The 11983-nt window shown below is 38.6% G+C and overlaps 1 protein-coding gene across 1 annotated transcript in view; it reads right to left on the reverse strand.

Annotated features, from left to right (window-relative positions):
- Window positions 1–11701, reverse strand: part of RGS22 (regulator of G protein signaling 22) — a 59231-nt gene extending 47530 nt beyond the window's left edge. Inside the window, exons 1-3 of the mRNA XM_067290014.1 lie at window positions 11681–11701; window positions 11131–11193; window positions 2503–2724 (exon numbers count right to left, since the gene is read on the reverse strand). Coding sequence (XP_067146115.1) covers window positions 2503–2724; window positions 11131–11193; window positions 11681–11701 — 306 coding nt within the window. The remainder of the gene's footprint in view (window positions 1–2502; window positions 2725–11130; window positions 11194–11680) is intronic.
- Window positions 11702–11983: the final 282 nt, after the last annotated feature.

The following is an 11983-nucleotide window of genomic DNA, read 5'->3' on the forward strand; positions in this document are numbered from 1 at the left end:
TTTTGGTAACTGATGGGCTTTTTGGAAATACAGAAGATGATTGTCTCTTTATTTTGGCCTATCAGTCTGCATTTAATATTTATGTACTTACTGACTCACAGCCCAGTTTTTTATCTAAGTGATTCATAACATGTCTCTGTCTATACATGGCTGGTGCACAAAATCATATATTCTATTAGCAGGAAAGAACTTCCACTCTTTCCTCTTCCCCAGAGAAGAAGTGCTAAATTTAATCTGGTGGGTTTTGTTACCTTGGTTAGCTTCCCTACCCAGTCAGCCTTAGGCCTTGCTGGGACCCAATCCAGCAAAGCTTTTAGCACGTGTTTAAGCTTAAGCATGTGTTTAACTTCAATCAAGTGAAGTTAAACACCTAAGTGCTTTGCTGAACTGGGGTTTCTCTGAAGTAAGATGTGGGATGCCAGCCAGTTTCTTTCCATACTAGTGACAGGTCCTACCCAACCCTGCATAGTTTTTTTCTTAATATATTTTCCCCCTGAGATGATTTTGACTATTGATGAGAAGATACTTGCTTCCATATCTATAATTTGCAAGTGCGCATGCACAGGCACAGAGATCTTTTGCTTGTTTGTAAATTTGTAAGGGTCTGAAAGGGAAGTAAAACACCGAGAAAAATACCATCCCATGTATGTAGGTATGTTTAAATTCACACTTCAGCTTGGAAGGCATATTAAGACTGTCAGGTCACAGCTCATTTTCATCACTAATGTGCCAATGATGGCCACTCAAGCTGATTTTCTGTAGAAATGTAATATTCAAAGCAACTGTCAATCTCTTCAGTCAGTGTGAAACAAAAAAAGTCAAAGCAAAGGAGGCAACATCACTCCAAGCCTGAAAGACCAAATCCCATTTGATTGAACTGAACTACTTCATGCAATTGGTCTGTGATCTCTTCATCTTGTTCACTAACAGTGAGGTACAATGAGTGAAGCTGCCTTCTTTCACATTATGTAACTGCAGTACTGATTTTTGGCATGGTGTTTTGTAGGCCATTTTGCTCTAGCTTAGCCTTGAGATGCCAAATTGAAGTTGATGAGGCATCCCAATTACCTGTTCAATAAAACAGGCAAAAATATGAAGAAACATCTCCCTTCCTGCAAAAGGGAAAAGAAAGTGTATAGAGGTGTAGTGTTCCTTACAAAGGCCATAATGCTTCCCATCTCTGGAAAATGCCCTAGAGAAGGAAATATATTCTAAAATAATGCAGGATCCCTTTGCTCCAATCCACATGACAGATGTAAGAAATAATGAAGGCAAGGTGGTGGCTTTGAATTTATCAAGAAAGGCTGTCCACAGTTGCAATGATGTGAGGTCATCCCAGAGAGCAATCTTAACCACTCTTGCACAAGCACACAACATTTCTTCAGTTAAATCCTGAGTACAGATAAGAAATCAAGAACAGCCTTTTCATTTTTGTGCTCTCAAGCAAAGTGTTCTGAGAAAATAATCACTTGAGATGGCAGAAATGTGTGTGAACCTTGTCCTATTGTACCATTTGTACTGTACCTAGTCTACCAGTTTATATGCAGATAGTTTGTCTCCCATTACGAACAATTTGCTAAATGTCATTGCCCTTTGACCTCTCTCAACACAGTGTTTTCTTTTCTGAAAATCATTAAGCTTATACTGAGCAAGGCAACAGTCAGTTATAACTCCCTGATTTTCTACTAGCTTTCCAGCTATGACATAATTTAGAGCAGCCTCCTCTTAAAATGTAGCAAGACCTTAGACTGGCCTTGAATGAAATGAAGTGAACTCACATCAGTCACACCAATGCAAATTAAGCAGAAGAGGAATAAACAAAGTATCCCAGTGAAATTTGTTTTTCTCTTCCAAAGCTATTGTCTAAAGGTAGACTCCCAGGAGTAGTCCAGTGCTGAAGAAAGCCCTGAGAGTAAACAGGCAAGAATACCAAAATTGATAGTGGCTGAACAAAGCTGAAAAAATAATTTTTTTTCTAAATTCCAACCCATCTCTTCATTAATTTAGCTTTCTTGTTGCCAAAGGTTATTTTTTCTGGCCATTTCAATTGATGCTAATCATGTAAACCCTTTGGGAATTAATGGAAGAGAGACTTATGTGTTGCCAGACCACAGATGAGCTCATAGCCACACAAGGAAATTAATTAATAAGGAAAGACTGAGATGCATTAGTTTCAGTCAATTTGCACATTCCAGGGATCACTAGTAAAGTAACTGTTGTCATAATATTTTTTCTTTTAATATTAAAAAGCATTCAGACCACACAACTGAATCCTGCCCTATAGAACCTTCAAAATACTGTGCTACAGGATGTACATGTGTAACTCCATTCACTTGTCTGGTAGACACATGTGCGTTGCAGGGCATAATTTGGCCCATCATTATGTTTTCCTAACATAAATTAACATTTTTCCCAAGCTAACAAGCCAAACACAACAATAACTACTGCCAGTATCTCTACAGTAAGATCTAAATATAAACTCAGTGGCTATAAGATGCTTACCATAGTGTTGTAATTTGGATCAATATTGAAGGCTGGAGAAGTGCTGCTCTTTTTGGAAAGCTGCTCATCATTCTTTGCTTTCCTTATAACATCATAAATGGGGTTTGGAGGTTTCTGATCATGCAGAATTTTTTTCAGCTGGCTTTCCAGGTGTTGGGGGGCATCATTAACTACTTCAAAAACCCCCAAATCAGAATTAAACTTAACTGGCTGGACAAAAGTCTACAAAAGAAGTTGAGAGAGTTTATAACACTGTAATAAGGGAAGTCTTTCATTTAAGAAAGTTACTTCTTATAGTATAGAAGCATCCTGCAGAATCTGAGTTGGTATCATAAGGCTTCTTTCTCCTCCATTCTGCAGTTTGTGTTCAATAGTAAAATAGTGATTTTTCTGTATTCTTGTTCTGCAGTCTCTTCACTGTAGAGCTTTCCAACGCATTCTTATTCGTCTCAGCTACGCTTAACTGCCAAGAATTTAAATCACTCTAGAACATAGACCATTCTTTTTCACATGCAAATAATAGATCCAATACAGCAAATGCCTAGAATACATAACCCACAGTGACTTCAGTAACTGTTCTGCAGGAGACTACTTACAGGATCTCAGAGCTGCAGTTATTCCCCCATTCACTACCACAAACAATCAAGGCCTGAAAACATTAATAATGAAGCAGACTTTTTAAATGTAAGATGTGTTTGAGAAGAATGATTCTGAAGATTCCCATTCCTTTATTTTAATGGATGTGTCATTTTGGTCTTGCAGCATAGGTAGGAAAGATTTTTCCTCTTACTGTTACTTGCAGGTCAAGCACCTACCAAAAGCCATGGCCTATTATAAGTTTTACTATACACCACCAATTCATTCAGATACTATATAATACATGAGGTAGACCAAACTTGAAGACATGTTGTATTTAAAAAGAAATGAATAAAAGAGGAGTGTGAAACCCTGGCCATATTCAGACCCAGTGCCAAAAAACTCTTTTTGGCTTCATTTCAGAGAGGGTCCCACCTGGTGTTTGTAAAATTTTCATTCCCCTGCACTTAATAATAATACCATTTTACTTTATCAGACACTGTATTTTTCATTGTTTTGAATTTTTTCATATATTATGGTATGTATATAGAAGCATATATATGTTTAGATATGTATATAAACACAGATATACTTCATATACATACTACATATGTTGAATACATGCTACATATATCGAAGTACATCATAGGCCATTTTGACCCTATTTTACACCAATGTAAGTCCAAAGTAATCATGGCAGTGTCAGCTATTTTGTTGCTTCTGCTTGAAGTCCCCTGGCTGACCGATGTCATGCAGAGCAATGCCCAGAACCAAACAATGTGGCTGCAACACATGGCAGCAACATTCACAAATTTGTCCCATAGTGTCTCACGTGGAGGCTCAGCCTGGCAAAGCACATGGCATGTGAGGATTTTAAGCATATAATTAGTGCCTGGGACATCAGGATGTCATTGGTCAGCGCCATGCACTGAATTGCATTAGTCTGTTTAGTTTCCTAATTTCACTAGAAAATCATGTGTTGTTTTTTGTTCTCTGACACCTTGTGCCCCTTTTGCCATTAATTCTGTCCAGGGTACCTTGCAGATTTTAGTGCCTTTTCTCTAGATACACTGAACTGCATTTTAAAGAGGCTTTTACGTGCTGCAGATTTCTCTATACTTCATTCAGATCTCCTCCCAACTTATTATGTGTACATTTCATTTACTTTCAAACCTAATTTGGGCTTCTCTCAGCTTTTAAGAGACTAACTGTGCAACCTTAATAACCTCCAAATGTATTTTTCATTATTTAATTTTTCATGTTTTTCAAAAGGATACAGAAGAAAATACAATAAGAAACAAGGTGCTTCAGTCTCTCTGGATTTTAAATGGTCTTGCTTGCAGAAAAAAGTAAACAAAGCATGCAAAATCCATAATCTAGGGCTACTTGACTAGACATGACCAGATTATTTTAGTTCCATGGTATTCAAATTGAAAACGAACCAAAGACAACATTAATTTATCACGCATATCTACTTTTACTCAATCCCTTGTAACTTACTCTAGGTCTGGGTTTTTCAATACATATTCTAATTAACTGAACAGAAAACATCTGGCAACTTTAATGTAGTGAAACAGATGCCAATGACAACTTTTAAAATGTAAATTGTATTGCTATTTTGGGTGTCTGACCACAAATCTTTTATAGGACACATTTACTAATAGAACAAAAGAACATACACTGATGAGATAAAAGGATTAAGCTGTTGGATACTACATATTTTACCAGAACAGCTGCATTCATCCAAGGTGTAGTTTCCTGTCCCCAGGAACACCAAGACACATGCATACTGTCCTGCATCAGCCAGAAAGTAGCTTGTAGATCAAGGGAAGTGATTATTCCCCTTTACTGGACACTAGTAAGACTGCATCTGGAATACTGTATCCAGTTTTGAGCCCCCAGTACAGGAAGGATCTTGGTAAACTTGAGCAAGTTCAGCAGAGGACCACTGAGATGGTCAGGGACTGGAGGGCTTGCCCATGAGGAGAGACAGAGGGAACAGAGCTTCTTTAGCTTGAAGAAGAGACAGCTTTGTGGGGAGCTAACAGCAGCCTGCCAGTTCTTACAAGGAGGTTACTGAAAAGGTAGAGCCAGACTCTTCACAGCAGTGCATGGCAGGAGGACAAGAGACAATGGTCATGCACTGAAATGGAGAGGTATAGATATAAGGGAAAATTTTTCACTGAGGGGATAATTCAGCATTGGAACATACTGTCCAGAGAGATTGTGGAATCTCTGTTGCTGGAGGTCTTCAAGACCCAACAAGACAAAGCCATCAGCAGCTTGGGCTGAATTGTGTGTTGACCGTGCTTTCAGCAGGAGGCTGGACTACAGACCTTCCAAAATCCCTTCCAGTCTGAGTGATCTGTGATTCTGTACAAACCCCAAATCCTACCAGACAGAACATTTCAATGAAGTCTCATATGAAAGCATTTGAAAACAGTTACAACTTTTCTGGGGAAGCATATTTTACTTGCTTGCTTAAGAAAACTAGAATGATAAATCAGAATGTTTTTATAGGCGCAATAAAAGAAGAGGTATGTCCTGACCTTCTTCACTCATCCCCACAACAAAAATGAAAATGATAATGTTATGATAAAAATCAAATGGGAACACCAAAACAAACCATCTTCATTTCTTGTAGAAAACATTTTCACGGTTATAGTACAGGACAGAGAGGCTCAGTCAATCCATTTCCCTCTCAGTATGTAAAAAACTTTGGAACAGAACACCAAATCTAACCATTCCCACACATTACAAGCCACAAAAAAACTGCTCAATACCCTGTAGCAAATTTAAAACCTTTCCCACAGAAGCCAAGTGCCATAAAATCCTATAATGTTTCACAAGAAGATCATGGGAGGGGTTTATGGCACCACCAGTATTTTAGGTCATTACAATAACAAGGAATCTCTTCAGCGAAGATGCCCAGTTGTGTTAAGGAGAGGACAATAGCCTATGCTACAAAGGAAGAAGAAAAAATATCCCTGTCAATCTAATATAGCAGAAAATGCCTTTCTTACCCCAAATTTGGCAAGTGCTTTAACTTTAACATATAAGTAAAATACACTAACCAAACACTGGGAGTATCAGTGCATTCTTCCCTACATTCAGTCTCTAGTCTGGGCCAATTTCTGATCCTTCAAAGACAGAGAGAAAAATTCCAAAGCCAAATTTTACCTCAAGAGGTTAAAATAAATTCAGTTTTGGCAGGAGGGCAAAGGCTTTGGCCTTGAAGTTTGGGATTCATACATTATCAATTTAGCACAATAAATAGGATCAACAAGGATTTGAGAATATCAACAAATAGGAAATCCATAGACTTTGCAAACTGTATCACTCACAGGCAACTCTCCCCTTGACCCCAATACAACCAATGTATTTCTAAATTTTTAATTCAGCGTAGGCCTCTCGGCTTCAGAAAAATCATGGAGCAAAAAATAAAAAGGTATTTTCATACTGTTTCACAACCAAACACTGTGGTATAGCAATTATATTAAATAAATAACAATTGTGTGTACATTTTTGACAGCAAAGAATTTTTTTAGCTGTCAAATACACATTGAATATGGTTTCAGCTGAAGAATAAATAGAATACATAACTCCGAAACCTAAAATAATACAGTTTACTGAAGGGAAGGCAAATTTCTTTCATTCTTCCCAAAACAGAAACCAAAACAGCATCCATCACCATGTTGCCAGGATATCAGACATATAAATCTCACTGTTCTCTGCCTTAACAGTTTTCAGATATACTTAACAAATGTGTAAATATGCTCCCCACATCCCACCCCAAGTAATGTAGTTTGATCCCAAGAGAAACAGAATGACCACAGCTTGGCCGCCTCTTAGGTTAAGGCCCTGAAAGGGCGGGAATGAATAGAGACCTCATCCAGGAGCTTTGCCAAAACTTCCTTAAGACGGGTATGTGTATATCATAAATAAATGTCAGTGAAAATCCAGACCAGAAAAGAATTTCAGCAGCTCTAGGAAGTGCCTGGGAAATTCAGACTACACAAGGTCAATGGCAAATCTCCCATCGACTTCAGCGTGTCCAGGGTTTCCCTTCTGTTGATGCGTAAGGCACAAGTCACAACCAAACACCACAATTTGATTAGAAGAGAAGAGCTTTTCGACAGTAAATGCACTATCAGTAGGGAAATAAGTCAGGATAGCTTCTTTTGCTTTCTTGAATGCCAAAAATATCAAGCAATTTTTAGCTCTGGATTAGGCTTTATGAACATAACATGCACGTAGGGCCTCACTGATGCAAAAGCCTTTTGAGGGGAGATTGTAATGGCACCTGTAATCTCTCCCCTCACACCTGGAAAACCAACAGGGAACTAATGAGCATGTGTTAGTGCCTAAAGGAATAATTCACAGGCATATTCAAAACAGAGAAGGGTCTGAACTATGCAGCTGAATCGTTTTCAGCCCTTTCTGTCATCTGCTATTCATAGCATAGCATTCAGACCCGATTTTACTCTTGACGCCATCAGGCTTTCAGGCCCGTTCCATTTTCAGAAAGGCCAGTTGGCCCAAACCTTATTTTTTATCTCATGCTTTAATCTTTTTCAGAATCATTACCCTGGGTCAAATCCTGGAACACAGACTACTCAGGAGAGTCATGCTGAAGTGAAAAGTACCTGCAGTACCTTACCTGCAGACCGGCCCAAATGCTTCCTCTTAGACCATGTACCATGATGCTTATTCTAATCCCACCACCACAGTTCCTACTAGCATGCAAATTATAACAAGCAATCTACCTACAGTGTATTCCCTCTTCCTTCTATGGAGCACTATTAATACATCTCCTTGTGCTCCTAAGCAAGGAAATGAGAGTATGTTTAATTTTAATTTAATAAAAGGAATAAAATAATTGCTTGTCCTTTTTTTATGAGCTGAGAGCTTTTATAGGGGAAAGACTTTCAAAAGAAGTAGGTCTTCAGATCTGCAGTTGATAACGTTGTGGTCAGCTTTCTGCTGCAAGGGAAACCCACAGCCAGGGCCTTGCCACCAAGAATGCCATCTCCCAAATGCACTTCAGCCAGGGTACAGTTAGCTCTTTTGACCCTAGTGTGATTCTTCAAGTAGGTCGCAAAGAGGAAGAGCGTGTCTCAGTGAGGACCCAGTCCACTGGTAGTTTGAAAATGAAGGCTAGGACAGCAGCATGGAGTGGAACAAATAGCAGGTAGCTTGTAGAGTGCAGCACAAACAAGTTGACATCACTGCAATATTTCACTGAGGCCTCTGACACTGGGCTGAAAGGAGATTTCTGACTGAATTTTCATGGATAAACATATGAAGGTTTTAAATACATGGAAGACAGATTCAAATTCTAGGGATCCCCGGCCAGCCAGAAATGGAAATGTATCTATACCAATGTTTCTATCTTGAACCTTTCATTTTAAATTAGTTAATCAGGAAGGTGTTTAAACTGGTTACTTAGGAAGGTGTAACTTATATGTCATGTAATTGATTTCTGGTACTGTCAAATCACTGTACTACCGGCAACAAGTGTCCTAATGTTTTGGGTTTGGTTTGGTTTTGGTATTATTTTATCTTTCAGAAATATTTTCCTAACAATTTATCTTTCATTAGAGTATGTACATCTTTGGAGTATATAGATATTCATGTCAGATTGTACTGAATGCTATTGTAATAACATGATAGCTTAAAAGTTATATTGTAAATCAAAGTAAATTTTTTTTCTGCTGCTATAGAAAGTCCCCAGTGGTATAATTTTCCATACACTAGTGGTGCATTATAAATCAATACTGAGACAGTCTCTTAAAATAAGCATATGCTACCACTGATTACTTGTATCAAGTCACACAATATTTTCAGTTTAACTTGTTGCCTAACTACTAACACACCTGGGTAATACTGTTTCTAGGCAACAGCATATAAGCACAACAAGAATAAAGCAATGGAATTTTCAATGCAGTGTTTAATAGAAGTGTTCTGAGAAGAGGAGGGAAATTGGGAATATAAAATATTCAAACCACAGAACTCAAGGTATTAATAGAACTTAATTCTGGAAAGGATAAATCCTCAGCAAAAAAAAAAAAAAAATCAAAGAGAAAATAAAATCAATAATGAGAACATTACAAATAAAAAATATCCAATAGAAGATAGCCTGTTTCCATTAAAATATATAAATATATAAAGAGACACCATGTGCCATCTTAGAAATTAACCAAGATTACCAGTATATAACAGTGTTTACTCAGGACTGTCCATGTGAACTCTTTTCCGCGGGCTTTGAGAGCAGTCATAAGTGCCTGGGCAATTGCTGCGTTTTGGAGCTGCTGAACTGAGCCAGGACTCCGGGCCTAGGAGCCCTGTGAGGCCAAGGAGAATTTTGGCCTCTAATAGATGTCCTGAAATCTATGCATATCCAAGGAGACACTGAGAATAAGCAGGTTAAACTTCTTTCCCACTCCATCCACTATGATTTGGGAAAAACTTGAAGCATACTTTCCAAATAAACGAGGGAAGGGGTGGAGGATGGTATTCCTGTGTTAAGAGCAATCTGACTTATAGAAGGTAAAACTTGCTACCTCCTAGAACAGCCCTGTTTTCTCAAAAGGATGGCCAGGTTTAAAGACTATGTAGTTGGGCTTGGATTTAGATAAGCATCCTAAAGCAGCTACAATAAAAAAAAAAAAAGAGAGAGAGAGAGAGGGAGAGAAAGAAAGAGGGAAAAACACAAAACAACACTCCCATCTGTAAAAATTACTCTTAGGAACCTTGCAGGAACGGGAGGGTATATGAAGACTGAGCTCCTGGGAGAAGTCAGTATCATTGCTGTGCACAAAATTCACATTCTGATATAGTTTTTCTAATACTTCCATATCCTCTTTTAAGATCAAAAATTGGCATAGGGGACCAATTCTCACATTCTGAGGCATAACTCCCATTATATTTACTTTTAGACAAATCTGTGATGTGGTTTAGAGAACACTTCCAAGTCTAGATCCAAGTGGTAAACCTGAATCATAACTGAATTTATTCCAATAGCAGCCACACCACAGTCTGAGATCCAAGGTGCATCAAGAAATATCCTATGTCATGAAAGTTAATTTCTGCCCCTTCCCAACGCTGGTGGTAAGTCCTACCAGGCAAGTGATGAAACAGCGTATATGTTCCCACAGTGCAGCATACTTGGCTGTGGCGTATTTGGAGGAGGAGAGGCTGTGAGGGAGTTCAGGGGCAGATCAGCTGGGAGGCCCCATGGGAGCTGTGAGTGATGCTGTAGACAGGGGGCTGTGCCACCATGCAGCACAATATGGGTGCGAAGTGTGGGGATGAAGAGGACAGGGATAGTTAGGGCCTACAGTAGTGAGAAGTTGGGTGAAGTTGCCACATTGAGGGAGCAGGACAGCATATGTGGCTCATATACTGGTGTGGGGAGGCAGGGTATTTAATAGGGAAAAGGAGCAAAATACAGGGCAGCTGGCTATATATAGAGCACTGGGTACGGCAATCTAGCTGTAAGTGGATCAGGACACAGGATACAATGTAAGGCTGCATCTTTCCAGGTGCAGATGGGAGGGGAAAAGGAGAGGAACTACCACCTTTGAGGCCTTCACATGAAAACATGAAGAAAAATGTATTTTGGCTCCTGGGCTAAAATGTTAACTCACCACTGCATTCATTGCCAGAAGAATGTTAAAGGACCAACATTTGTTATATCAGCATGTTGTGGTACAGGAATACAAGTGGACTCATTATACATTTTATTTGAGTATTCACATGTCTTTTTCATTTCCCATCCATATTATTTTGGTGTACTATGGGTTAAATACGTAAATTTACATGAAGCAAAAGAAAATCTAACCCCAGAAGTCGAGGTACTGCATTATATTTCCAGACACTGATGATGACACTGAAGAGTAAGAGTTGCTACCATTAAAATACAGAAATATTGTAAAAGCCATTACAACTTCCCAGTGACAAAAGACAAAATATTCTAAAATGGATTACCTTACTACTAGTCCTAGTGAGGTGTTTCTTGTATTTTGGAAAAGATTTCTGTAAGATACTTACCGGAAGACTCAAAAATTCATTAAAGTAGTCTACAAGCATATCATCTATGGTCAAGTAGTCTTCCTATGGAGACACAAAACCATAAGGCAAGGCTTATACGAATCTGTGCTAACATGTTTTGAATACATTATCACCTGAAACAATGATTTTCCCATAAGGTATGACATGTGAACTTTTGCAAAAAAGATATTTTCACTTTTGAGAATATAACCATTGCCTTTTGTTATTTTCTAGCCATTGCACAGCACTGAGGTTCTTACCAATGTAAAAAACACACATGAAGGCAGATCTTTTGCCAAGAAATGTAGAGATAAAGCCTTCATAAACCAAACAGCTTCTAAATGCTGTAAATCTGCATGTTTACTTTTGAAAAAATGTGCACAAGCAAATAGTATAGAGATTCCCCAAATTATAACTTTCTCTCTCCCATCTGGGAATGAGGGGCATATAAGAGTTCAGCAGAGCTTCTGCTCCAACACTGCTGCTTGGGGGTGTTTGGGGGAATGTTTCGGAAATAAAAGGGAGTTCACCAGTCAACAGTTTAGCTCACCAAGCAAGCGGTATATGCCATACTTGGTGTCTCACGGAGCTGGGAGGTTTCCTGCTGACTTCATCAGAAGTCAATACTGCATTTGCAGGTTTTTTGTGTCTTTATGACCCCCACATTTTAAATACCACATGCAAGACTCAAAAACTATGAGCAAAATACAAATTGAATTTTTCTGCTCTTGACAAATCAATAAATATGGAAACCCATCTTACTTCTACTGCCCACAATACCAACCTCCACATTCAACAGAAGGTAGAACGTTAGTTCATTGGCCTTTAGAAATCTGTCATCAGCATGATGGAG

The sequence above is a fragment of the Apteryx mantelli genome, chromosome 2 (assembly GCF_036417845.1).
Source record: "Apteryx mantelli isolate bAptMan1 chromosome 2, bAptMan1.hap1, whole genome shotgun sequence".
Taxonomy (NCBI): Eukaryota; Metazoa; Chordata; class Aves; order Apterygiformes; family Apterygidae; genus Apteryx; species Apteryx mantelli.